The sequence below is a fragment of the Gasterosteus aculeatus genome, chromosome 10 (genome assembly GCF_964276395.1).
Source record: "Gasterosteus aculeatus chromosome 10, fGasAcu3.hap1.1, whole genome shotgun sequence".
Classification (NCBI taxonomy): Eukaryota; Metazoa; Chordata; class Actinopteri; order Perciformes; family Gasterosteidae; genus Gasterosteus; species Gasterosteus aculeatus.
Window position 1 is genome coordinate 11,142,646 of NC_135697.1, and position 27,666 is coordinate 11,170,311.

Consider the following 27,666-nt stretch of genomic DNA (forward strand, 5'->3'; position numbering starts at 1 on the left):
CCCATGCGTTTATTAATTAATTAAAAAAACAGCTTCCCATCTGCCATTAATGTGAAAGCAAACAACCATGTTCATATGCCATCTTGATAATTAATTTAGGAAAATCCATTGTTCCCGAGGTCATGGTCAAGTGCTCATGCATTATTTAAACTGTACAATTTAGATTCCTGCTTACACTATACAGATGATTGTGGCCTAATGTAGCGAGTAAAATCTGTAGATGAAAAAGTTAGAGGATTAAAGTAAATTCTAAATATTTAAATATTATTCTGTTTATTTTAAATAAAGGCTATATTGGGTATGTCCTACAAAACTTTTAAATCCTCATTTGTGTGAGAACATTCTTATAAAATGGTAACTAAACTGATCATAATTAAAATTGCAATATATATACTGTACACGGATCAAAGGCACTTACTGAATGATAGTTAATTTGCTGCAGTGTGATCAATTATGAGTAGAATTCAATCATAAAACAACTGTCGATAAATTACTTACTATTTATTTATATTATTTATGTGACTCTTTAAAAGCGCCTGTGGTAAATAACTGCTGTCAAAGAGCAGTGACTGACAGCGACAACCTACCCAAGTCGTTAAAGTTATTAACAAACAGCCGACAGTCTAACTTGATTGGATGCTACTTCTAGGGGGCGCGGCAGTTAGATGATATACTGCTCTCTCATTGGGTCAGACGCCTGTCACTCTGCGGTTCCGCGTCTAAGGTTGTATGAGTAGAGAAAGTAATGAAGATGGAAGGAGCTGATGCTGATGAATTATTGAGGAGATTCATGGAGTAGCGGAGTGATAGCAGTGTACTCGTCTCGCCGGAACGATAAGAGGACATCGATACCACGGAATTGACCGATAGCATGCCCGTGAGTAACAGCAACTTCCCCAATTGACTTTGTGTCGCGCCTTAGCCGAGCTAGCTAACTAGCTAATCTAAAAGCAACCGCGGTGACAGCTCGAAGTCATCCAGCAAAGGCGAGACGGTGGGGGGGTGACGGCGGAGGATTACTTCACGTTCTCTGCCTGATATCGCCGAACAAATCCACCGAGAGGTCCGGCCGGGAGAGATCATGTGCCGGTGTCCCGACACACGTCTGTCACGTTGTTTTCAAACGCAGCCCGTTACTAGTTGTCATTGTGGGAAATAAGCGGGCTAGCACCACAGTTACGACTCCAATGTGCTATAACATATACAAGGTGCTATAACATATACAAGGTGCTAAGCTGTCCAAATGTGTTGCTATGTTCTGCTGCTCTGATAGATTAAGTAACATTTGTCGTGGATACAGACTTTGTACCTGACTTGATATTTATTAACAGCTCCTTGTGTGCGTGTGGTCTGTTAAGTGTGTGTGTGTGTGTGTGTGTGTGAGAGTGAGCGAGAGATATTCTGACATTGTACTTTTAGATAACCGTGTCATTGCGTTGACACCAGTCCAGCAGGTCCACACAAACTACCACTGCAGCCTGGTGATGATGGACGTGAGGTTTCTCTCCCAGATGTCATGTGGTGCATCTTCCCTCCGTAGCAGCCAGCCGGCTCAGGGCTTTCCTGTCTGATGGGTCATCACTAGAAACATGTTTGCCTTACAATCTGTGTCCTTCACAATGGCTGCGCTCCTGGTGGCGTGCCAGATGCCGTTTGAATAAGATACTGTTTTTAAAGCCTGATTCACAGGTTGTCCTCGCCGCTCATGTACGCGCGTGTTCCTCTTTAGGGAGAGGCTCGTCCCTTTTTTTTGTAGACAGGTTTGTTGTGACGGTGACTGTGCAAATGTGTGGTGTTATTGGGATGTGAATGTGCGTGCGTGCGTGCGTGCGTGCATGCGCGCAGGGCTTGTTAATGTGTGGCCTCCGTGGCTGCCGGCTTACGAGGCCTCTTAATGTTTTTTGACAGCGAAGCCCGGCAGGTCGTAAAGCAAGAAAAGGGTTCGTGTTGCCATCCAGCATCACAGCCGGAGTCGCCCGTGCCTGTCGGTCATGAAGTACAACGAAAACTGTCGCAATCCTTTTTCATTTCATTCTCTTCCAATGTCAAGTACAATATCGGGGACATAAAGTTTCATTTTACATCAAAAGTATATATTTGTAGGCATGGACGCCTGCAGATGTAGCATGTTTTAGCTCAACGAAAAATCTAATCAAAAGGGGTATTTCTACGGGACATTTCAGGGCTGAGAATCAGTAGATCATGATAGGCTTATCCCATTTTTAGCAAGAAATGCAGAGACAAGTGGAGGGGAAACAAGTGAGCATTAAGATCTGTGAAGTTAATCATTGGTCCCTTCGGGCTCACCGCAGGAAGAGGAGCGAGGAGTTGAAGGGGCGAGACGAGGGACAAAGATGCACCACTGGCTTAGAAGCAGAGAAAAGAGCGTGGGCGCTATAAGAGGATTCCTCCCTGGCAGATCTCTGTATCCGTCTCCCTCTGCGCTCGAAAACCAGGAGTCATGTTGGCTTAGCTACCGGCAGTTCTCTCCCCTGTGTGTGTGTGTGTGTGTGTGGGTGTGGGTGTGGGTGCATGCGCGCGCGCAGAAGGTGAGAAAATCCGATGTGGTTTTGGGGTAAAACTCCCACCACTTCCTTTCAGGCTCTAAGCAACCTGCTGTTGAAGACGACCATGAGTGGGAGGCGGGGGAAGGGGGGTGCGACGGAGTTAACATCAAGCCAAGGAAGTCCAAATAAAGAATATAGCAACAGATAGTATTAAAGGCAAAAAAAAGATGTGATTTATAAACTGAAGTGCTAAATGTGGCAAACGGGAGGGGAGCCACGTGTGAACTACTATTCTGAAATCTGAACATGGGTTCAGGTGGAGCTGTGAGGCGGGGAGACTCAGGAAGGTTCGCCCACAGCTTTTTCTCCCGTTCATCTTGAAGTGATCTTGGAGTCACCGGTCCAGCTTGTTGTAAATAGTTGACTGTTGACCTAGTTTGTAGACTTTGGGTGGAGCCGCGTTGCTTTTAGTTCCTGGTTCTGAAGTCGGTGAGTGCAGCTAAGCAATTTATTTGTGGATTTGGTGGGTTTGCACAAGACATGTGTGAGCTGACGGTACATTAGCTAGTTTATGTTCGTTGATCTGGTCAGATCTATTTTACGCTTCGTCTTCATGTAGCTTTGATCTATTGAGGCAGTTGTTGGTTTCGTTGATGTTATAGCCGCCTAACCTGTAGTCTTTGTCGCCTGCACCTTGTGCCAAAAAAAGCAGCTGGGGCAGCTCGGTCACTCAAAACCACCCACTTTGTCTCTCTCTCTCTCTCTCTCTCTCTCTCTCTCTCGGCTGTCTTTCTTTCTTATTGGTCGTCTCTCTTCCTGGAAAAAAAGCAGGTTTACCAAAGCGTAGGCCATGTGAAATAGGAAATGAGGTAATCAGCGAGGAGTGGTGTGTTTGGGTGTCCCCTTGATTCATTCTCGCTTGGACTCGCTTCAGTTCTCCACCAGCCTCCACAGAAAGGTATGTTCTAACTTCACTACCGAGTTTTCATATTGCTGCATTGGCTGTGGGGTTTTTATGAATTGCCACAAAGTTTGTGTGTGTGTGTGTGTGCCTCAAATGTTTTTTTTTAAACTCTTGTCAGGACAGTCAAGCACACTCTCGATAAGGATTAAGAATCCAAACCTAAAGGATACCTGCTTGTGCTGTAAGAAGTCTCTATAAGGAGGAGTTGGATGTAAGCTCATTAGACCGCCAGCTCCGTGTGTGTGTGTGTGTGTGTGTGTGTTAGAAAATGTATCGCGTGGGTGTAAATTCAGAGGGAACGAGCCGTCAACTTTAGCTGGCTCAAGGGTTTTGTCACACCAGACAGTAAACGCATGCACACACACACACACACTCACATACACACTTGTGCAACGCATGACACATTCTCGCTCCATGGCAAATAGTTTGCTGTATCAGAGCTTTGCGTTGGTGAAAAATCTCAGGGCTGTGTGTGTGTCCGTGAGGGTTCCCTGGGGGGGGAAAACAATTTACAACCTAATGAACTCTTCCATTATTGATCCCGCTGCCTCGCTCCTTTTCTGAGTTATCAACCCCTTGGGTTTTTCTCCATGGCTTTACTCCTGCACCCCTCCATGCGCTCAGCTCTTCCTTCCTATTCATCCATTCCCCTCTGTCTCCTGTCTCCTCCCACTTGCTCACTACTTCCTCAGATTGTAACTTGTGCTTAACTGGGGTTCACCCGTCCATCGCCGCGGTGCGGCTGCGTGGAGGAGGCCCACCACTCAATGCACCCCCCCCCCCCCCCCCCCCCCCCCCCCCCAGACCAGGACGGAAGAGGGTCATCAACGGGATGATGACATAATTACCCCTGTAGTGTCGTCCCAGAGCACTTAGTCGCCCACTTAGTTTCCCTTCAACGGTTGCTTAAGCCTTTCCGCATTGTCTGTAGAAAATGGACACCTTAAAAAGACGCAGCATTTGGTGGTGTTTGTGAACACCGTAGGACGTAAATATGTTGCAGAGTAAATTCTCATGTTTATTAGTGTGTAATGAAATGTAGCGTGAGCCTGACGGATCAGTGTTCTGGGGAGGGAGAGGAGGGGTGTTGTTTAATTATTGTTTGATTATTTTAAAAACATTATATTTTAATTTGTTTTCATCGTTCAACAATTTGATGGTGTTATCTTCAAAATTTCCTAAACAAATTTATTTATTACAACTTACTGACATTTAATGGAGCAGCTGGAGTTAAAAAAAATGATTGCTTAAATTAAAATAAGCATTTTTGACTGTTTATTTATTCATGTTTACATAATTAAAATCAAATCACCATTTCCTAATACAACTGCATCCCGCCACTGTCTTTTTGTACTGTCGACCCCTCTGCCGCTTGCCTTTTGTGTCGCTGAACTTGCTTCTCAGCCTCTTGCTGAGCCGGGAGGTAAATATACCTCATGGGTGGGCGGCCCTCCGATTTTAGTCTTCAAGTATTGTTTTCTGGATTCGGATGAAGCCGATGACAAACCCCAGATGCCAGCGTGGACAGAGTTGACTGGTTGGAAGCGACTCTGTAGGAGGAACCCTTCCATCGAGGAAGACTGACTCACCCGCACTGTAATCGCAGCCTCTACTTTGTGATTCGGTGAGCTGCCATTTAAACATACTCGCTCTAGATATCACTGCCGTCCTTGTAGTCTCCCCCAGCGTGAAAGAACGGAACAACAAAGGACTAATTTCTCTAAATGGAGGCCTTTCTGCAAAATAATCCTTCCCCCGTTACATGAGTCACTGGCTCCTACCCCCCTCCCCCCCCTTGTCATTTCTGTCATTGGTACGGTCCATAAATAGACACCTGGCTGCTATGGAGGGACCAAGGACCAGAATAATGCAAAATGAAGCATTTGGATGTGTGAAAGACCGATTAAAGAGAAGTGAAGATGGCGAGAGAGAAAGAAATGTCCGTGTTGGAGGAGAAAAGCTGAAGTGAGGATGTGAAAAACAATCAACATATATTTCTAATGACACACATGCACGAGGCATGTCAGAGGTTTTTTTCTTTTGATAATCCTGGTGATTGAAAATCAACCCTATAATCTTTCCAATCTTTTTGTCTGGTTTAAATTCATTAAGGGGATATTGTGTGTGTGTGTGTGTGTGTGTGAGAGAGAGAGACCCATCACTTTTTAGGTTGTTGGGAGTGCAGGTTTTTTTTTTAATGTTTAATTCTGCCACCTTCAGCTCAAATCTAAGCATGCATCTGCATGACAAGTGTCCACATAGAAGGATTTCCTCCTCCCTCTTATTTTTCCCCTCAGACTCCGTTAGCAGACATACCAAACATGGACCGTTTCTGAATTCAACCGCCAATGTTGCCTCGTCCGCTCAGAGCGCAGGCATGATACCCAAAACATAATCCATCCTTTGCAACGAGGCTGTTGGGAGGCAAAAGGAGTCTTCATAAGCAGAAAGCATGTCCTATAGTGACCGGCATGGTTTATTTTCCGTCCTTTATTCATATTTGGTCCTTTTTGAAATGTTATCGTAGAAACTTGACAAACCAAACTGCCGAGAGAAAACTATTTCAGTTAATCAAGAAAACTGACAAAGTTGGACTGCCTCGCATTTTTTGCAGAGCAATCGGCTCTAGAGAGGGAAATATATGGGCAGTCCACCACTTTGATCTGTATTGACGAGTCATCGAATTGTGTTTGCAAGCCTGAATGATTAGCCTGAGCTACTCGCTGCTCGTGTGTGTGTCTGAAGAAGGAAACCGAAGAGCAAGAGGGGGCGAGAGACTTGTGCTTCCCTGGAGTATTAAATTGACGCCTGCAGCACGAACAGTCAGTGATTTTAATAATGTTATCAGGACACCAAATAATGTGAGGAATGCAAACATGGAGGAACCTTTGTGCAAGACGTGTGTGTGTGTGTGCGAATACACGTTAATACTGTTTTTTGTGTGTTTGAATAATAATGCAAAGTGTGTGCTTATATAATATCTTTTTCTCTTTCAGGTAGAGGTAACCCCACTGCAGATGAGGGAACATGTTGGCTATGGACGAAGGAGTGGTGGAGGATTGGCTGTCAGAATTTAAGGTACTGCTTTACTGACGGTGTGTGTGTGTTTATTAGTGCATTTGTGCAAAAAGACAGGCCTAAAAGACGTTCACCGCAAGCCAGCTTTAAAATGATACAATTATAAGTTTAGGATGTTCAGTACACACTTCTCATCTTGACCTGCTGTGATTTATGTTCTGTGTGTTTGTCTTGGCCCGTCAGTTAGTGTATTAAACTGTGTGTGTTTTTCAGACCCTCCCTGACAGTGCGGTTTCCTCCTATGCTGCCACACTAAAAGACAAAGGTGCCCTGGTCCCTGCACTCTACAAGGTCATCCGAGAGAACTACAGCGATGTACGGACACACACTTTTAATACGTTAACCACCCGACTAAGCTGAGTATTTTGTTGTGTTTCAAATGCCACGTTAAAACTAATATATTTTTGCACCACGTGCCCACGTTTTTTGGGGGGGCTTTCATCTCAACAGTTGCTGGAGCCAGTGTGTCACCAGTTGTTTGAGTTCTACCGGAGCGGTGAGCCGCAGCTGCAGCGCTTCTCGCTCCAGTTCCTGCCAGAGCTCCTGTGGAGCCTCCTGTCCGTCAGCGCAGCCAGAGACCCTCACACGTCGGGCTGCATCGAGGCGCTGCTGCTGGGCATTTACAACCTGGTAGGGAGGGGAGAAGAGCGGACCAAGCTGTCCGTCTTGTGTGTTTTCCAGGCCACATTTTTACATCGCCGCTCTCTGCTACAGAAGGAGGGCTGTTTGTGTTCACACCAATAAACCGGTGCAGTGTGATGGGTCCGCGGTAAGGAAAGACATTAAAGAGAAGAAGAAGAATGTCCTCGTAGGCAGTGGGTGTAATCATACGGTTCCAGAAGCCGGGGACACTCTGTTATCTGCGATTATGTTCCGTACTTTCTGCATGTTCTGCTTTGTTAGACAGCGCGGTAGGAAACGGAGGAATTGAAACACAAGTGACTTTTCGATACACAATATGGAATTGTGGCTCCTTGCAAACACCCTTAAGCATCCCTCAAAGATGTCCTCACTAGTCATTATTAAAGTCTGTTTGAGCTGTATTTTCATCTGTTTTGGCTGTCCATGTTCTCTCCATCAGCTAAGTGCAATGTCCCCTAACTTCCTCTCTGAATAGCAGAGTAGGTCACCTGTCACTCAAAGCACTGGCTGGCTCCTATTAATCTATTTGACATTAACATGCTCACCGGGGGCTGGAAAATCCCGGGGTTAGTGCGTACACAATACACACACCAATGAGTGAACACACACACATAATAGCAGACTAATTTGGGTAACCGAGACCCTGAGGTCCACACACAAACCCCCACATTTAACAGATGAGTGTGTTGAAGAGATAAATACACATTCTTTTGTGGTTTAGGGCGCACGTCCGTTTTTAGTTCGGCCACATAAACATTTTCTCATCGTCTTCCTGTCTTTATCGTTCACAGGAAATAGTTGATAAAGATGGACAAAGTAAAGTATTATCTTTTACCGTCCCTTCCCTCTCCAAACCATCAGTGTACCATGAGGTGAGAAACTCATACAAATGGAATCGGCACTTTTTTTAATATTTTGCTTTTGCCGAAATGTTGAGTTAAAAAAACAAAAACGTCATCTCCCCTCCAGCCCTCAGCCATCGGCTCCATTGCCCTCACAGAAGGGGCACTAGCCAACCACGGGCTGAGCAGGGTGGTGTACAGCGGGCCGCACCTCCAGAGGGAGACCTTTACGGCACAGAACCGGTAAGAGGCCTGATGGGCAATCCTTGTTTTAGAGTCTGCTGCATGGGTGGTGACGTGTTCAGCTGGGTGGAGGCCCCGCTGTTTTCTTTAAAATGTCTTTCTCCGTAGCAGGCATCCAATCTGCCTGCTTGGAATTGGCAGGAAAACGACAAGCCAAGATATGTAAACACGTATGCCTCATCAGCCTTAAAAGGTCAAATGCTCTACGTCCTGTGACCATTTCTCAAATTCCACTGTAAAATGTGTGTGATACAGATTCAGCCACCATATTAATCATGGACAATACCTGTGCTTAAATGTGGATTCACACAAATTAGATATTTACTGTAAACCGCCTTCTACAAGTGTGATATTAAATTGTTTCCTGGATAGTTTCACAATTAACATATGTATTTACTATTAGTTTAGTCTGACGGTCTCATTAAATGTGGTAGTTTCGGTGACTCTGGTTCCTCAGACTCTGGTTCCTAGGGTCAGTCATGGCTAATTGGACGGATTATTTTAAATGTAGAAGAATTTTTAAGTGCCAAAACTGGCTTTGTTTTTCAGCATCAAGCAAAGATCATTTTAGTGTAACCTATAGGGGTGTAACGATTCATTTTAATAACGATTCGATTCGAATCACGATTCATGGTTGCCGATTCGATTCATGGACGATCTGGGTTAATTTAGAACAATTCGATTAAGTGACTTGAAATCGATTCAGTAACTTTACTGGACAGTGCAGGCAAAGTTTCTGAGATCCCTGTTGTTTCTTGTAAGAAAATCAGGTTTAAATTAATTATGGATTTTATAAACAAGCAAACAAAAATTGATGGCAAATGTATTAACCTTTTATTTTCAATGTAAACATTAACAATAATTACACAATGTTTGGATCAATTCACAGAACCCCGGATTTTCAACCACATTGTGGGGTCGCATGTCTTTACAGATAAACTTGGCAATTGTTACGTGATGTTGAGTTTGGTGCTGGCGAGGCCTGAGGTGTCTGCAGAGCTGGAGTTACCTGCTGCTGCTGCAGCGGTGACGCTGCTAGAGGTCCTGACTGTCGGCGTTGTTTAATCCCACGGCGCCTTAGTAGATGGCCGGAAAGATTCGTTGTGTTTCCGTGTTTTTTTAATTTGTCTTCTACATATTCTACAAACAGCGACCGACTCATTTAGAACACCTCCGTGTTAGCAAAAGCCAAAATGTTTCCACGCGCTGGATCGATAAGTTGGTTTGTAAATGTCTCGCTCGCAGTCGTCTCCTCCACGCTGTGTTTTGTTGTTGTTCCGAGTTTCGCGCGGCTGCCGCTGCGTACTGATGACGTCACAGACAGGCAGACTGAATCGAGTAACGTTTAACGTGTCTAAAGTGCTAACAAACAAACAAATAAACACACATCCATGGGTTTTGACGCAGAATGCATGGTATTAAAAAATCTCAGATTCTCAGAGGTTCAGTACCGCCTTTGCAACCTTTTAAATCTCTTTGATGGCGGTATGTCTACCTGCAGAATTCGACCTGATATGTTTAAAACTTTGCCATGTTATGCTGTAATGCTGACGTCAAAAATGATAACGGCATGTTTGTGCCGTTAAGATTTGACGTGCTGACCTTCCTGCTGCTGTGCTACAACGCTGCTCTCAGCTACATGACCTCCACCTCCCTCCAGTCCCTCTGCCAGCTCAGCTCCAGGTAAAGAACACTTCAGTTTCCCACTGTGTAATGATGATCATGTCCTTCCCGATGGTGTTTTCTAGGAGGCTACTTGAATAAGGCTAAACATACATGCATGCGCTTATCAGATCCTCTTATAGACTTTACCAGTAAGAACCAAGATATCGCTATTCGGCGAAGAGCCGAAGCGTTCGCACACATCTCCGCTCAGGGACTCTGGCAATCTGCCAACTGTAGCTGAGCATTGCTCTAATAAGCACGGCGCGAAAGAGAAGTCATGAGCTTTGACGTGTGTCCGCTCTTGTGCAGTACACAGCGGCTCCTACAGCTTCAAGTGTGCAGGTGTTACCTCAGATTTAGTTGAATCCTCCGCTGTTGCAACTTGTTTGGTTGACTGTTTTGAAAATGATAAAATATTGCCCTTAGGAATTATTCAGCACTTTAAAATGTTGTAGGTAATGCAGTACATCATTTCTAGATCATTATGTAGTGTGTGTTGTTTATTCCCCAATTTGCTCCTTGTGTTGTTTATCACCTCCCTGCAGGAAGTAAATTGCCTTAATGGAGCTGCAGCTAAGTGGTTCCCTCTGGTTGACGATTCTGTTTCACTGATTCAAACCCCACTATTGTGTTTCCTCTTTGCTGCCCTGCAGGGTGTGTATATGCGGCTACCCGCGGCAACAGATCCGGCGCTACAAAGGCATAAGCACGCGGCTGACGGTCACGTCAGAGTTCCTGGTTCAGCTCATCACGGGGATACACTACGCCCTGTGAGTGTACACACATTCTGACTGATCAGCTCTTCCTTTAATGGCCTGCATTTTATAGAGGATCTCTGTCTGCCCTTTTTCGACCTATGACAATAATGTAACGTTATTTTTATTTGTGACCATCATTGGGCATGCTCACTTTGTATTTTGTGTATTTTTATCATCAAGCTAAAAAACGTAACGCATTGGAAAGCCACCCATTGTTTACATTCATGTTTACAAGCGTACCTGCAGACCTACTGAGATCCCTCCACAGGGAACCTAACGTGTATTTCCATTGACTGTTTTGGTGTGCAGGTGTAACGGGGAGGTTGAACTGGGATCCAAAGCATTGGATGACGTTCTCTATCGGGCCCAGCTGGAATTGTTCCCTGAAGCTTTATTGGTGGGTTTTTTGCTTCTACAATCACATCTCTCCCTTTTCACCTGCAGTCTGTGTGTGTTTGTCAGAGAGAGAGAGGGTTAGAGAGCGAGCGAGCGAGCGAGCGAGCATGTGATTTTGCCGCACATCCTGGCCCATAGTTTGATTCATGCACACTAGGCTGCATTGTGTTGGTCTCTCGCTCTCTCTCTCCCCGCCTGTGTGTCAGAGACTGCGAGCAGAATGTAATCCCACTAGATTATTTACATGCTTTTCACTCTGCTCCGTTAAGCTATAATCCTTCAGACCCAGGAAGTAGAGAATTGAACCTAAGCATGCAGTGTTACTACACAACTTAAGGTGTGCTTCTCCACAACAATCAAAACACACAACCTTTGATTTCACATTAATCACAATGCTGATCATGCTGATCATAAAGAAACAAGCTTTTTGGGACAAAGTGTAGAAATGTTAAGATGTCACCCTTTGTAGTGTGTATTTATTGGAGTGGAACACACCTGCAATCTGCCCTCATAACACCAACGTGTTGCAGCCTCACGGACAAAGAACATGCTGTATTGTTTTGTGATTACAAAGCCTTCCAACTCTGGTTACGTACGGAACTGTTACGTGATCAATAGCGCAACTTGGGAATACCCAGCCAGTCTTAACCCAGAGTTTTGTGAAATAGTGTTATTATAGAGAGCGACATACAAAGCCTTTTTGTTTAGTTTTTATATCACTGGTCTGTGTAACTGAGTCTGTTTGTACTAAGCTCTTAGCTTTATGCCCAAATCTGGTGAAATGGGATTATTGATTTTAGGAGAAAAACATGTCTTTGTTACATAAGGAATGTTTTGCTTTCGGGTATTGTGTGTTTGTTCGCTGCCGTTTCACTTGGATCGTTTTTCCGTGGTTCTGCCTAATCATTTTTTCTAAAAAAACATATTTTAGTTCTGTAAAACGTTGGAATAAATATATACTTTTGAGATTAATATCTTTTCACATATTTTACATTTTAACAATAACAACATTGAACTGTTGAATGTTATTGTGTACGTAATGAAGAGTACACATTCATACAGTACACATTTTGTTGTTTTGCAGTCTGGTCCTGAGACATTTTAGTGAAATGAATGTCAAGGTTGTTTTTGCTTATCAGTGTTTTTAAAAATCCGGGCAAATGCTCTCCGAAGGAGTAATATTTGTTGCCGTGTGTGCTTCTCCTCGCCCTCAGGTTGGCAATGCCATCAAGTCATCGCTGCACGGCGCCGCGCTGAAGAGCAACAACAAGGAGGGTGCGCGGAGTATCCAGGTGGAGATCACACCCACCTCCTCCAGGATCTCCCGGAACGCTGTCACCTCCCTCTCTATCAGGGGACACCGCTGGAAGAGACACGGTGAGACCATGAAACAAATCGAGTTAGAGAGAGAGAGAGAGAGAGAGAGAGAGAGAGAAAGAAGAGCTCTCACAATTTGTATTCACATTTTTACGGGGTAATAAAAATAGAATTTTTTTTGACTCAAGAAGAAACTCACACCAAAGGAGAGAGAGCGGTGTTTAGATCTCTTCATTATTCACTCAACGCACCATCTCATGTCCTTCCAGTCACTGTGTACATCAGACCCTTCCAGTGCTCTCTCCCTCCTTTTGGAGCAGCTCTTCATTCCAGACACTGACTTTCTGTCCAATTTCACAGATGGGATAAAACCAGAGAACAGAAAGTTCATTTACAGAGTCATTCAGATCAGCTGCAGCGTGTGCGTTAAAGTTTTGTGTAGTTTCAACTCTGCTGCAGAGAAAATGAATAGTATTAAGATTAAGTTGTGGAACAATGAGGCTTTGGGTAAAAGCCACTCTCTCTCATAATGCCGGTAGTTGATTCTAAACCACAGAGTACAGCTGTGGCAGGCCAATTACAGCCCTCAGCCTAGTGTAATGAGCAGGTTTCATGTTGAGCCCAACCTCCCTTGTCCAACTTTGGTGCCCGTCTCCCGAGCTGCTGCTTTATGTTTTTGTCACGAGCAGACGATGGGGAAAAAAAATACTATTAACTATTAATTAGTATATAGACGTGACCGTTGAGTCCATTTCATTTTTGTGTTCATGTTCGCCTCCAAATTGCATGTACTTTACCATGTGTTCTGTTCTGATCACTATGATTTTGTCTTTTTATTTTTCTGCCACTACATTGATTACCTCTGTTTGTCTTGTGTCACCGTGGTTGTGTGTGTCTGTGCACACGGCCGGCTTTTTTTGTGTGTGTGTGTCTTTTGTGTTTGCATTGTACATGTCTTTCTGTCCATCTGTATGTGTTGTTACATCCTGCCCCCCCCACCCAATGCTCTCTTTTGGCACACCCCGCCCCCCCCATCAGAGTCCCAGGAGGTGAGTGTAGACAGTGCTGCAGCAGTGGGGGGCGTGGCCATTCCGGAGATCAATGTGACAGGTGTGACCGGCGAGCGAATGCCCAACGGAGAGTCCTTGCGGCCGCGCACTGACGGCCGCGCTCACCCTGACTGCGACCCGCTGGGCGCCGCCTCCGAGGTCAGCATGGATCCCCGCGCTCATGACTCCGGCACGCGGGGTCAGGAGGTCAGGAGGCAGAAGTCCGTGAGGCGAATGGTGGAGAATGAGGGTTCTGGGTTGGCCTCCACAGGGAGGAGCCAGTACTAAGGTCCCGCCCCTCCTTCCCACTGCCCCACTCCAGAGGTAACCTAGGTAACCGTGTGTGTGGGGGCGTGGTCTCAAAAGCAGCATGACGGCTTCCCCCCCCTTTTCTTTTTTTAACCTGTGGCGTTGGGCTCCACCATCTTCTCTTTGCCTAATTGCACTGTTCCTCTCATCTGTCGATCCAACGTCACTCATTCATTTACTCTCTCCTTTGTGGCTAAAGCTTCCTCACAAAGATCTACGACTGAGATTCCTTAAGTTGACTATTATTAGTAAAGCTCTAACTGAATAACCGATCAATAACCCAATAAAGATGCATAATGAAATGCGCAATTGATGTTTTTATGTTGAAATGAAATGAAGTGGATCCCGTTCAAAGCAGTTAAACGTAATGGCAAATGTTTTACAGTAGCAATGTGTAACATTCAGGAGGATTGATACAACATTCATATGTCTTTAATGTATAACCACAAAAATAATAACCTTTTTGAATGAGCTGTTCATATCCACGTAGTTGTCCTACAGCACTCGGCACAACTTAATGCTACACACTGCACGTTTAAAAAACAAAATACAACGCTGTAAACTCTTCTGCTGGCTGTACCTCGCTTAATAAATGTCATTCTCAAGCTTGAGGTCAGCTCACTGTTAACCAAAAGGCCCGTTGACCTTGAATCATATTTTGCCCAGATGTTATCTGTTAGCTGCGCCAGTATGAGGAGATTAGATGCGTACAGTGTTGTTTGGGCAACATCTTAACTCCTGGGTTTCACCGGAACGATAAGTAAGCCTGGTTGTCTCTCGCAGCAGACCTCGGTACGCCTCAACACATTACTCCTGGGTTGCACCTGGAACAGACGACTTCCTCCCGAGTGGTAGCGAGGAGCTGAGGAAAGACATGCAGGTCTTCAGTCATTAGAAGCAAAAGCTGCTCGAAGTGTTAAATGTTGACGTGAAAATGACCCTGAAAAATCTGACCATGAAAGAGTTTAATGGGACCTGCCTTTCTATCCGATTACCAGCTGTTTACAGGTGTTCCGTCTCAGTGATAGTATCAGATTAGAAGTGTGTATTTGTGAATAAGTGGGTGGTTGGCCACTTGCACAGCGGGACAGATGTTTAAATGTGTCGCACAGGTGTTACGTCTTTGGCTTTTCTGTACGCCTTCCTCTCCCTTTGTGGACTTTCCTCAGTTTACGCTCTTTGACTCTGTCCTCCTCCGGCCCGGCGGACAAAAAAACGCACTCTCCTCAATGAACCTCTTGCTGTTGTCTCGCAGCGCTGCTGGTCAAACTAACCTATGTTCTTGGCTGAAATACTGAAAGTGGCAAGAAGTTTACGGCTGCAGTGTGAATGTGCCACCTGCTGGGCAGTGAGCGCTCGTCTGTCATGCAGCCCGACGGGTTCTGCCCATCATCCAAAATACTTTTGTGTCTTTCGTATTGTTTTTAAACTTTGTTAATCCTAGTAATGAATAATGTAGAATAATATCGGATCCTATGGGCTGGATGACTGATGAGCTTGTGCTTTCATCTGCAGGCTCCTGTTTTCTTATTTTGGTGCTTCTGTTTTGTGTTCCTCCCTCTGTCTGTCTCAGACGCGGTGGATCTGGGTTCCCCGGATGAGCTGATGGATATCTCGGAGTTGGATGAGGGGGTGTGGCCCGGCAGGGTGGGGCCGGACATTACCCCACCCACCATCACAATTAGCAACAGTGTCACCACGTTGAACCTGGGGGCCAAGGCCATGAAGAAGTGTCGGCTCGGCGGGCGCACCAGCAAGGACAAGGAAGCGGGCCCTCTGACAATAAGCCGGGCCGCCAGCGAGTGCGCAGAGCTGTCCGTCAAGCGGCTGACGCTCACCTCCAGCCAATCGGTGCCCAAGGCCGGAGCTCTCACCAGCCTGACGCGCACCGCCAGCGCCGTCTTCTCGCGTTCCTTCGAGCAGGTGGTTAGCAACAACGCCCCTCCCACCAGCAACCACGCCGCCTCCGAAGTTGCCCGCTATTCATGCAGCCTGCAGGAGGATGGACTGGGCTACTTGAGCCCGGCGCCGAACCACACGCAGCGCTCTCCGACCATCACCGTGCGCCTTGGCGCTGACCTTTGAACCCTTTTTGCGACGACCCCGAACCCTCTCCTCTCAGACCCTGTACCTGTGACCCGGAACTCCAAGCCATGCCAACTGCAGCAGGACAAAAACACCTACAGACACACACAACTCTCGCCGCTAACTTTTTAACATGTGATTGTGCTGTAAAGCCGCACTGCTCCCCCCCCCCCAGCAGAGGCTCCTCCGGGCCCGATGGAGGCGGAATGACGCTTCCGGCTCCACTGCCAGTTGTGCACCGCTGCCGTGAAGTCGTGCCAGAAAATAAAAATTGCAGAGCTGCCTGTCTGTAAAGGGGTGCACTTGAAACGTATTACTAGAAAAAGAAAAAAAAAAGAGAGCGAGCGACCGTGTGGGAAAGTATTTTAATTGGCATTTGTTTGCCCTGCATGGCTTTCCATACATCCATCCTGACCGTGGCCAGGTTTCTCACAGGGCAGATGTTGAGCGTGTGTAAGCATGCTCGAGACTATGTACAATTGTTTTTTTTTTTTTAGAATAAAGGCTGCTAATTGATACAATGAACAAGGTATGATTCTCCAAGTTGAAGCAACGTTCAACTAATTTAGAAAAAAAAACATTGATCTTTTCCCATAGCAATACAAATCTCCCCTATTCAGTGTTTTTTGTCAACAGTTACAGTTGAGCTTTTTTTAATTTTTTTTTATATGTATATAAAGAGAATCTGCATTCTTCCTCAAACCATCAGGAAAAAAATGACCACTCCATAATAAACTAGTATGTTCAGAATACCTTTTTGTTTACAATCGCACGGTGTTGTCATTGTGATGGAAAAGCAATATTTGTCCTTTCCTCTCGCTCCTTCAGTACCTTCCTGAATTTCAATTTCAAAAATATAACTCCAACTTCGACGAATATGATTTTTGGGGGGAATGATGGGTGTGATTTGATTTAAGCTTTGCATTTTGCACTTGAAAGAGCAAAAAAAGTTGTTTCAACGTTGGTATTTTCTTATGATGAACAAGAGAGGTCAGACTCTCAACTGTGGTATTTTCCTGTGAGACATGTGATTTGTTGTCCCCACACGAAGCCACCTACTTCTGCAGAATTGAAAGAATCTGATACCCCTGATTTAAAGATGAAAAAAAGTGAACCACAACTATAACCAAATCTATTCCTGTGGGACATTGTTTGGGTGCAATGAGGCGTCTGTTCTTTGTTTCTGTGATCCATCCACCACTCCAGCTGTTTGAAGTACTTTGGTGATGTGTTTCCCGTGTCCCTCATTCTTGTTCGCATCTTTATCATCACGTCACAAGACGCGGTGAGATTCTCTTGTACCAAAAATGGAATTAAACTCCACCCATCTGCTACGTTTGGTTTCCTAAATCAAGCTACCCCCACCCTCAAGCAAAACGTACTCCGTGTGCTCCAGCTGTCGAAGACCCATAGCTTGGTGGGACGATAACAATCATCATGTTTCTGTATGTGAGTTTACAGAATGTGTTAATTGGAAGCTCTTGTTGTACATCAAACTGTTGTACTTAAGTTGATTTATATTGGCCTTTCTATGTCTGAAGATAACTCATTGCTACAACATCTCGAAATAAAGTGTTTCTATATTTCACAAATGTGCATTGTTATAATTCTGCTGGACAACATCAGTTTTCAAGTTCAGAATACTACTCAAAACACAATACCAGAAGTCTTTTTTTCTGTTCAGGCCTTCAAGTAGACGTTTTCGTTAAACACTAAAAATACGGACTTAATACAGGCAAGCAGTTACTCTATATTTAAAGCTTGATGTCCTACTCAATAATTGTTTGGTACTTTGTGAATATATTTATTTACATAAATGTAAATAAATATATTCACATTCTTTCGAAAGAAACCTACAACAGCAGTTAGGCTTCCGCACATCTGCCTGCAGAAAAATGCAACATATTGAAATATACGTATTACGTAACATATTGAAACATTTCTTTCGTATGTGTATACTAATGAGATGCTGTTGTCCGCATGTATTTTGCACTTCACAAGTAACTAAACCTCTCGGTTTAAACTGACCATTTATTAAATTCAACCTGTCGCCGGCGCGCAGTTCCATGTCTCTCCCAGATATGGCGCCCTACGGTAGATGGAGGACCTCGGATACCAGCCACATCCCTGACGTCACTTCCTGCTCTTTCTTGTCCTTGGACACCGCATCGTCGCCGTTCCGGATAAACACATGGCTAAACTGAGCAAAGAAACCAAACAGCGGCTGCAGCAGCTGTTCCAATGCGGACAGTTTGTCATCAGATGGGGTTTCATACCAACCGTGTTGTACCTCGGTCAGTATGCGCACACGAGCAGGTGGAATACGGCCGGTGGAAAAGACGTGCCCCTCGGACGTTAGCCAGTTAGCTTAGCCTTAGCTTAGCCCTCGCCTCGAAATGAATCACCTTTTTTTAAAGAGTGCTCTGGTTGCTCTGGTTTGGCATCCTACAAAAACTATTAAATACGATAACACCGCAAAGTTCCTAATCCCTTGTACCATTAGTTTTTTATTGGTATCGTGTAACGTTGTAACATGAGCACTTCGGGCTTAACGTCGTTGACATGTTAACGTTTAAATGGTAACTTAGTAAATCATCATCTACCATAGACAAGATCATTTCAAATGTATTTCTCCCTCTGTATACTTTCTGTGTTAAGTCTCACATCCTTTAGTAGTAAATTCATAGGTTTTATCATATCCATATGGATAATCTGCACCGATTAAGCATTGCCCTGAGATTCTTAGTTTCAAAATGAGACACATCATGCATTATACCTCATGAGGTTAGTTCATAAAGTCCGTGGTCGCTCCAGAGGAACATCGTTAAAACCGCACATGCCTGTGGTATGTATTAAGGCGGTCAACATTAACGCGTTAATCTATGCGATTAATGTGGCCTAGCAACAAAATATTTTAACTGTTTACTTCCGCTCCCGTAAATTGACCGTGGAAACGAAACGGCCACTAGCTGCAGTCAGTTACATCAAGATGGAGAGAGCTTTTTGCACTGGAAGTGAAACAAACTGGTGCGACATACAGATGTTAAGCTAGCTGCTATGCTACTTCCATCTCAACATCTAACGCTACCCTGCACGGCACAACGTCTGCAGAGGACCACCACTGTGTCCCTAAAAGACCGTGGTTTGAAAAACGTTCTGGCTAAATGTCGGGAGATTGTTGGCACTTCAAACACAGCCGTTAAATGATAGAGAGTTAAGAGCACGAGGACAACAGGAAGAGTCGCTAGTTCAATGTGTTCCACCTGCGAGATTAAAGAATTTCAAGATGTGTGATTAATTTTTTTACATCACTTCATCAATTGACAGCCCTAGTATGTATGCGTCATGTCATCTGGTTTTGGTTTCTGCAGTAGAGCTAAGGAAGTTCAGACGTGTGACCTCAGACATGCTTTCTTCCCTCTCGTGTATCTTCCCTTTCTGGGTTCTCCTTTTTCGATACGTGCATTCAGCTCATCCATTTCCTAAAGGCAGAGTTTCCATCAGTTGAGCATGCCATTTCTTTGTCGTCTGGTAAACCAGCTGTGATCTCATCACATTGAAACCGTTAATTAGGTCGTTGCCCTTCAAAGTTAGAAAGTATCTTAATCAAAAAATGCTTACCTGTCCTGGTTTCATCCTTTCTGATTTGAGTTTTTAACGAACCCCGTTGGTTTGGTAAGCCTCTTTATGCAGTGGGAATTATGCTTCTCCCTATGAACAGAGAAAAATTAAGGGATGAATTTTGTATTTTTCTCAAGAATCTGTTGTATCAGTGTGGGGAAATGTGTTCTTCCTTTCTGTGCCTGTGGGAGGCTGTGAGTCAGACGTGCCTCTCATTCATTCATAGATGTGTAATCACAAGTGCCCCCCTCACCCAATTCCGCACAAAATGTAACTTACTGACAAACTAACTTTCTTCTGTAAAAGTAAACCACAATGCTTCAATGCTGCTTTATGGTTTTCCTTTAAAGGTTTCAAACGGGGAGCAGATCCAGGAATGCCTGAGCCCACAGTCTTGAGGTACGTAGAGATGCCTGATGCTAAAGGAGGTTTTCACAGCTTTGCACCAGGGGAATGGATTTCCTTTACTGGGATAACAGATGTGTAAACTGTCAACTAGTTGTACGTGTTGATTCAACAATTGGCAAGAAAGTGAAATCTGCAGTTCTGTGTTGTGGTCTATGTATTAAGATTGCAGAAACTCCAAACAATTGAAGACCTATTGTCCTGTGACTTCACGCTGCTGTTTTAGAGGAGTTAAATGTTTTTAGCTGTAAGTGTGCTTAGTAAGGTGAATGTAAGGCGTTGCACAATTAGTCACCGGAAGTTCACCATGATAAATATTCCAGTGACGATGCGTCTGTGTGAACGATGGAATTTCGGGAGTCTAATTGAACCTCGTTTTTCCTTTCTGCAGTTTGCTATGGGGCTGAAGAACGCCTCCACACAGCCGGCGCCCTCCCTTCATCGGGACCATGTGACCCACCTCTCATTGGAAATCCGGGACATTATTTTCTCACTCTCAGCCATAACACATACTGTCCGATATCCGGGGAAGCAATGAGTGCATGTTGTGTTTGGCTGTGATGTTTATGGCCTGATGCATCGAGAGTGTCTGCTACATGGAAAGAAGATATTTGGATCAACAAGCTGTATTCATGACTTCATTTTTGAACATAAATGGACTTCATTATGCGTTGGTGTTTGGTTGGGAATGTGTGACAGCGATGTTTGGATTTAACATTCATTCCTTGTTTTCCTTTTTATTTGTAATTTAAGATTTCTGAGAATAAATCCACAAAGAGATGAATCCTGTGATGCATAACAAATGAACCAAAACATGGGTTAAAATAGTTTTAAAATGATTATATGTCATGTAGGATGAGTCAGAATGTTTGATTGTTGAATGTGTAATTATCCCTGCAGATTAGAAGTTTGGGTGTTCTGTTTTTGCGGTTGGATGGCGTATATTTCAAAGTCTCCTTCAAATGCACTGTGGATGGTGGAAATTGACGGAAATCTATAATTCTTTCTGAGGAAAAAAATCTGTTGCAGCTCTGCAATGACATGCGAAGTGTTCCAAGGAAGAAACGTCATAATGGATATTTTTTTATTTCTGCATGAGTACAAAACATTCCTTCCAGGCACTTATTGGTGATGTGCATTCAAAACAGCTCATCACACTATATTCAATTCAACAAAACCTTGTGTTGAACTACTTACATAAATAAATCTAAATAAATAAAATGATTCTTTTAATATCTATTGCTTTTGGTTTTATAAAACGTAATGCATTCCTAGAAATGCTCAAGTAAAAATAAAATACAGGGCAAAATTGCATTTTAGTGCACAGAGCCCACCATAGATTTTTCTGTGATTAATAAATAACTTTTTACCAAGTATAAATAGTTTAAATAAGTGGCACAATAGTGGGCACTTTTGAGAAACATGGACCCTCGACATTCTCCCCTCACCAAAGGCAGCAGCAACAACCGCTTTCTAATGATCTCATCTTAAACTTTGGGTTACAGAATCTGAAAAGAGCCCACGCTTCCGTTCCTCCTCTCCCTTTTAGCGATGGCTCGCCTGCCATCGAGCAGGAAGTAGTGGAGCTGGCGCAGGACGCTGTGGGCGGCCATCTTCCTCTGGAAGGCGCTGGGTAGGTTGAGGCCCCTCAGCAGCTGGGCCTCCTGGCGGTCGGTCAGTGCCGCCACCTGGTCCGGGTTCCTCATCTGCGAGGCAATTAAAATTAAAAGCCGAACAAATGTATTTTTAATATATGAGCTATAACGTAACTTGGTACGTTTGCTGAGGAAATTGACTTGAGTAATTCCATTTTGTGTCATTTTCACTCACCTTTTCTTTGCAGAGGTTGATCAGGAGGCCGCTGTAGTATTTGGCCAGTGAGCAGATCAAGCTGCCGGGGTACTCCTTCTCCACATGCTTCAGGAGAACTGTGTAGACAAGAAGGCCGTGGGCCATTCTGTGGAGACAAGCCTCCTGGAGAGAGGAAGAAAACCTCGGTCAGAGCTCTAGAACTTCACCCAGTTGTTTTTCATCGCTGCAGGAGACACAGTACCTTGCTGAAGTTGGAGTGAGGGCATCTTTCTGGGACTGAGAAGACTTTGTAGTTCTCAAGAAAATTATATTTCACCACATTTTCAAATTCTTCTTCAAACTGAGGTGGGTGAGATAGAGAACAAGCGACGACGGTCAGATGAGCAGTTTCCTTAAAACGTTTTCAGAAAAGCCCACTCATCTATTCAAAAAGAAGAAATAACTTACCTCCTTCTTGTGGAGCTTGGTCACGCCGAGCACCGCGTGCCAGACCGGTGAGGCGCTCAGAAGGTCGGAGGGCAGCACCTCCACCTCCTCACCTGAGCTCTCACCTGTCGGGGCCGCGGTGGGCGTGTCTTCTACCGGAGCCCCGGATGCGTGCGGCAGAAGAGCGGCCAGCGTTGCCGCAGAGAGAAGCAGGTCTGCGCGGAGAGGAAGAGGAGGAGGAGACAAGAGGGGGTGAAGGGATGAATGAAAAGAGGAAGAACCCGAAGGCAACGTGCGCACCACGGACCGCAAATCGCTTACTGAGGAGAGAGCGCATGATGAGCCGCTGGGAGCCACTTGTTGAGTCTGCACTGATGATGACGCTGAGGGCCAGAGGAGGTGGATGTGTGTCTGCCGTGAGCTGTCATTTTTATATTCTGCAGAGTGGAGGGGTTTCCCGATATGCCCCCCACCTCTACGAAATCCACGGGTGCGTCAAACATCCGCTCCGGCATCCGTCTGTGGTCATAAAATGACCAGCGGGAGCAGGAATTACTTCCAGGGAAGTCATTATTTGAAAGAAAGTGAAACAATAATGAAACACGTTTCCAACACGTAAAAAATTCTGGAGGGGAATCCAATGATATTATTAGCCAAATCGTTTTGAGGGAAATCCACAAAGGTCTGATTTGCACATCGGGATAAATGAAATAGATGCAGAGTGATTATAAGGAAAGTTTTTATGAGGATTTTTTTGTTTCAGTCCCACAGTGAGAGATTGGCTTCATGTCGAGGAAACTCTTAGGAGTATACCATACTTTCCCCGCTAAAATAGCCACACTAGTTGCCCACATACTGTCCTCATGAAATATGTCCACAATGATATTAAGCCAAGTTGAATTAATGGAGGTTGTGTCTCAATCAGTGCTTTTCTTGTTCTTTCGTCACAGTGATACGCAGGTTCTTTTTATTATTAGTCAAGAAAGACTTTGCATTAGTGCGTTCCTTGAAAAAAGGAAACTACACTCAGATCACACAGCCTGTAGGATCATATTTATTTGAGTACAACAATGATCAATTATCATATATACAATCAAATATGGAATTTCTTCCCAAGTCAGTTTTCCCTTAACTAAACTTGCCACAAAACCATTTGGAAAAATGATAATATGACCAGTTTGTACATTTCTTCACTTCAAATCTACGACACATTTGAATCCAACTACCCTTCATTTCATCTTAGCTGATATTTCTGGCTTAGACGTTTCCCTTCTGTGCGCATATTTCTCTCAATAAAAAGTTGGTGATTAGGCACTGACGTTAAGATTTCATCAGAATAGGCATTTCAGAATTTCAGTAAATTCCATGGAGCAAAAAGCTAACGTAACTGAGGTAAGCCCTTATCATTTGACAGCCAGACAGTTTTCTGTGATCAAATGAAGTATTTTCCTGTGTCTCAGTGACTGAATGTTATAACCTCTCTAAAGTCCCTCTATAAAACAAGATCTATAGCAAAACCAACACCTACTTGGTAAATAATCCAACACTTACATGCTGACTAAATACCGGCAAAAGAATAAACAAAAAATATGAAGATATATACAAATAAATCAACTAAACACTTTTGTGTTAGCGTTGATATTGAAGCATCGAGCATTCAGCTCATAATGGTGCGTAGATTCCCTCTTGGTGTCTTTTGTGCAGGATTCGAATGTTTGGTTGCGGCCTGAATCTGGACCGCAGTAAGATAAGTAGAACTATCGTAGATGTCAGCTGTCTGGCACTTAAACACAGTTTATGCCAGATATTACTATGAGGTGGTTTTGATAAGATTTGATATATAAGACGGGCTTCCAACATGCGCTATTGCAACTATTGGTTTTATCACTTCCTCCCTCCCGTTCCTGGAACACTCCCCCTGCTGTGATAATCAACGCAGTGTTTTCATTGCTGAGAATTCCTTTTTGAAATGTTCATATCGTATAATACTTCATATTTCATGATTTATGTAACGTGTGGCAGGAATAGCTAACTGGTTTTTGTTCCTGCTCATTTTTACACGATGACTTCTTTCCTATCAAGTTGCTCCATGATACGAAACCTGGAAAGTATGCCTTACTTGAATGGTTTGTCAATTACTCACTATCAAATACATTTTCTTGTAATCCCTGTAATGTGGATTTTTAAAAATGTTTTTACTCTATTTTTACTTTAATCTACTTTTTCAAGCAATCAAAAAAACCTCAACCTCTACTGACAACCTCTGTCATCATTACTGCTTTACTCGTCATAATATTTTGTTGGTATTAATTCCCCCTTCTACTATTTTAGATGCGTAACTTCCCCTATTCAAATGACTCAAACTGGAGAACTCCCAAATTGGGTTAAACTATTTTTGATGCCTTTCTCTGCTCTGTGAAGGATGTTGTAAGAGCGGGTTGGTGTCCACTCAAGGAGTGTCCTGGTACTTTCAGTGGACTATTATGAGACTTAAGAATAGCCTCGTCTTTGCAACGCCTGAGTTTATCGAGAAGTGCTGATCCTGACTGTCTCAATGCTTTTGAGCTCAAGACACACTTTCAGTTTCCCCTGTGGACATCCAAGGTTCTGTTTAATACATCAGTTCCATTTCTCCCGAATCCTCTGAGATCACTCAGGTACTGAAGGTTTCCTATAACACTGGGAAATGGAGTCTGACGTTGAACTTGTTGAACTCTGCAGTTCACTCTGGACGCTGCTAGATGGCAATCACGCAGCATCCACGACGAGAGGAAGCCGAGTGCTCTGAAGCAGTGGTCCCCAACCACCGGGCCGCGGACCGCTACCGGTCCGTGGGCCATTTGGTACTGGGCCGCACCACAGAGAGAATATATATATTATATAATATATTTTTTTCTGAAAAATGTTTTATTTTGAAAATTGACCGGCTTTTCTACTAATTATGTGCGCTCGTCCCTCTGACATATTCCCCGCGCGTCACCAGAGCAGTGCAGCTCTTTCATAGTCGGAACCTTGCTTCTGTTCTTTAATACCTGACTTTATCCATCAAGCTCGGTTATATGTATATTTTTAATTTCAGTGTGCCAATCCTCTCCTCACTTTTCTTTCCCTCTCAGTTTCTTATGTTGGCTCTTTATGCCTTTTTCTCAGGCCACAGTGTTCTGGTCCCTTCCTTACTCCTCTTCCTCTTTCAGCGGACAGAGAGCTCCAGAAGGGAGGAGAGGAATTGTATCTCTGCTCTGTTTGCCACGGGCACTCTTCAATATTTTATCCGGAGTGCATTTGTTTGAAGAGAGCCCTGAATATGTGTGCGACTGAGTGATAACGAGAGACGTGTGTGCGGATTCTGTATTTGTATGCAGGAGGGATGCCGTTGAAAAGTGTGTATGTTTGCGCGTGCGGTGACATTTTTAGGATGAAAGGCTTTCTCCAGCCCGATGGCAATTGGTTTTCTCTCTCTCCGGACTTCGGCCCTCTTGTTCCTTTTGCACTTTCTTTCGCCATCTCCTCCTTCACTTCCCCTTTCTTCTCCCCGCGCATCATCATGTAACACCAATGTGCTCTACTGTGTAGTATAGCACAGCTATGTAGGGCTCGTTCTTATTAACGCTGTACTTTGAGGTTTGTTTGATTTTGCTGTGTGTGCATATGTGACCGCGTGTGTGTGTGAGTCGGCATCGGGTCTCCGTGGTCCCCGGAGGCCGCAGAGCAGCGCATTTCATCATCCTCCCCCAGACTCGGAACGAGAAAGCCCAAAGTCCCCTCCTCTTCTTTTGCTTCTTCAGCGATTCAGCAAACACTGAGTGTTTCCCTCCTTTTGTTCTTTCACTTTCAGGTGTATGCTAATGAGAAAAGTCTAAATAAAAACACTGAAGCTTTCTTTGGATTTACCGTACACTTTAAACACTAAGCTCCTGACTGCAGTCCTCTGAAAATAAGCTTGCGGGTTTGCCGATGTTGTCTTTTACGTGACAATTCTGCAGAATCATGTCAAAAATGTCCAATGCCTTCGTCTATCGTCGGCGGCATCTTTGGCAGCACTTCTCGCAGCGGTTCCACGGCATCTTCTTCGGCAGCTATCCGCTCGATGTTCTGAAACGGAGTGATGGGGGGGTTCGTGGCATACAAGCGGCTGTCTACAGGAATTCATTTACCAATTGGGGCCGCTCGGCCGCAACCCACTCCAGGTCATGAGATTCAGGGAGTTCCGAAGTGTAATTATGTATTAATGATCTGGGTTGAGCGGTTAACTTTGTGTCACGCAGGTCAGAGGAGACTGAAACTCGGTGCATCTCTACCTGCGTGCATCCCTCTCCTGGCTTTGGGATTCCGGACGTGTGATGTCAGTATTAGTTCACACTGACGGCGGGAGAAAGTCATAATCGCGTATTCCACTTAGAATTAACATAATCTCATTTGTCTGTGAATCCAGTGACAGATTTGCAATTCACTTGTCAACGGATGTGTGTGCTCGTTGTTCAGATTCTGAGCAGAATGCTGGCACATTACATGTGACAGCATTGTCGCTGGTATAATCACGGTCCCTAAAAGGGGCCAATTATCCCAGATTACAAATCCTATCAGGAGAGCAGACTCGACATCGCAGTGATACAACCAAACCCGCTGCACTCCAGCTGAACTCAGATTTATACCATCTGGCTGCTCTCGGATCTACAGAATTCAAATGAATTCTCTCTCTCAGACCATTTCATGTTGGATCTGTGATCTGATTGAATGCACTTTGATCAACGTCCCGGGAGAGCAAAGGGATTTTTCAAGCCATACAGTGAACTCCAGATGATGCCAACGCCGATTTCTTTGCTGCTGCGAAACGCATGGTTTTGCTTTGCGTGTTGCAGGAAAAAAAAAGAGCTTCTTATTTGACTGCAAAGAAGAACCTTTTAAATGTTGTATACTGACAACACAACAGTTTAAACCTCCACTATTACCAGCATGTTATGCAAACACACACTGCCTCTAACAAAGGAGGAGGAGCGGGTTTCACAGTACCGTATGATGATGACAATGTATAGGGTGGGGAACCACAAGGGGGACAAAGTGTCTCACCCCCCCCCCCCCCCCCCCCCCACACACAAGTGGGAGGGTTGAGCCCCCTCTCATGTTTCAGCTCACCTCCTTTCTGCCTCAGGTTAAACTCGGCTGAAAAAGCTTCTGGCTCCACATAATTGTCACACAGTCGGTGTAAAGTACGACTCCCAACCGTGGAACACAGGCTTCGCCCATTGCAGCAGAGGCGCGCGCTCAGTGGCGGCTCTTTGTTTACTTTTGGAAATTTGAGCCAGGTAATGTGGTGACGTAGCTCTACCGAGTGCCTTCATTGCCCCCCCCCCCCCCCTCCTTATTTAGAAGTGCTTTTAGTTCAGAACGTATGACATAAAGAACGTAAAAACGTCAACTGAGGCTGCAACAATTTCCATGTGGTTCTCCATGTGGTTCTCTATGTGGTTCTCTATGTGGTTCTCTATGTGGTTCTCTATGGTCGCACCGGTGAAAGGTGGAAGTGATGCAATGATTCTATGCACCTGT

The 27,666-nt window shown here is 44.5% G+C and overlaps 3 protein-coding genes across 16 annotated transcripts; 2 read left to right on the plus strand and 1 right to left on the minus strand.

Moving 5' to 3' along the window:
- The first annotated feature begins 682 nt into the window (after positions 1-682).
- Positions 683-17,447, plus strand: hycc1 (hyccin PI4KA lipid kinase complex subunit 1). 14 transcript variants are annotated; one of them, XM_078081731.1, is made up of 15 exons: positions 710-877; positions 3,339-3,465; positions 3,590-3,682; positions 4,967-5,095; positions 6,468-6,549; positions 6,763-6,864; positions 7,000-7,179; positions 7,983-8,063; positions 8,161-8,276; positions 9,864-9,959; positions 10,595-10,711; positions 11,009-11,096; positions 12,310-12,472; positions 13,451-13,794; positions 15,344-17,447. In XM_078081731.1, the coding sequence occupies exons 5-14, from the start codon at positions 6,499-6,501 to the stop codon at positions 13,747-13,749; spliced, it is 1,293 nt and encodes a 430-aa protein (XP_077937857.1). In that variant the 5' UTR covers positions 710-877; positions 3,339-3,465; positions 3,590-3,682; positions 4,967-5,095; positions 6,468-6,498; the 3' UTR covers positions 13,750-13,794; positions 15,344-17,447. The 14 variants fall into 14 exon arrangements, with proteins under 14 accessions (XP_040043747.1, XP_040043749.1, XP_040043742.2 ...); XM_078081729.1 differs by having other exon boundaries at positions 13,451-13,785; XM_078081730.1 differs by lacking the exon at positions 4,967-5,095 and having other exon boundaries at positions 13,451-13,785.
- Positions 17,448-17,982: 535 nt separating this feature from the next.
- On the plus strand, positions 17,983-21,114 carry tomm7 (translocase of outer mitochondrial membrane 7 homolog (yeast)). The gene is made up of 3 exons (XM_040189121.2): positions 17,983-18,149; positions 19,827-19,875; positions 20,273-21,114. The coding sequence occupies exons 1-3, from the start codon at positions 18,047-18,049 to the stop codon at positions 20,286-20,288; spliced, it is 168 nt and encodes a 55-aa protein (XP_040045055.1). The 5' UTR covers positions 17,983-18,046; the 3' UTR covers positions 20,289-21,114.
- Positions 20,850-22,674, minus strand: il6 (interleukin 6 (interferon, beta 2)). The gene is made up of 5 exons (XM_040189119.2): positions 22,441-22,674; positions 22,141-22,334; positions 21,935-22,033; positions 21,712-21,855; positions 20,850-21,587 (listed from the first exon to the last, which is right to left on the minus strand). The coding sequence occupies exons 1-5, from the start codon at positions 22,454-22,456 to the stop codon at positions 21,381-21,383; spliced, it is 660 nt and encodes a 219-aa protein (XP_040045053.2). The 5' UTR covers positions 22,457-22,674; the 3' UTR covers positions 20,850-21,380.
- Positions 22,675-27,666: the final 4,992 nt, after the last annotated feature.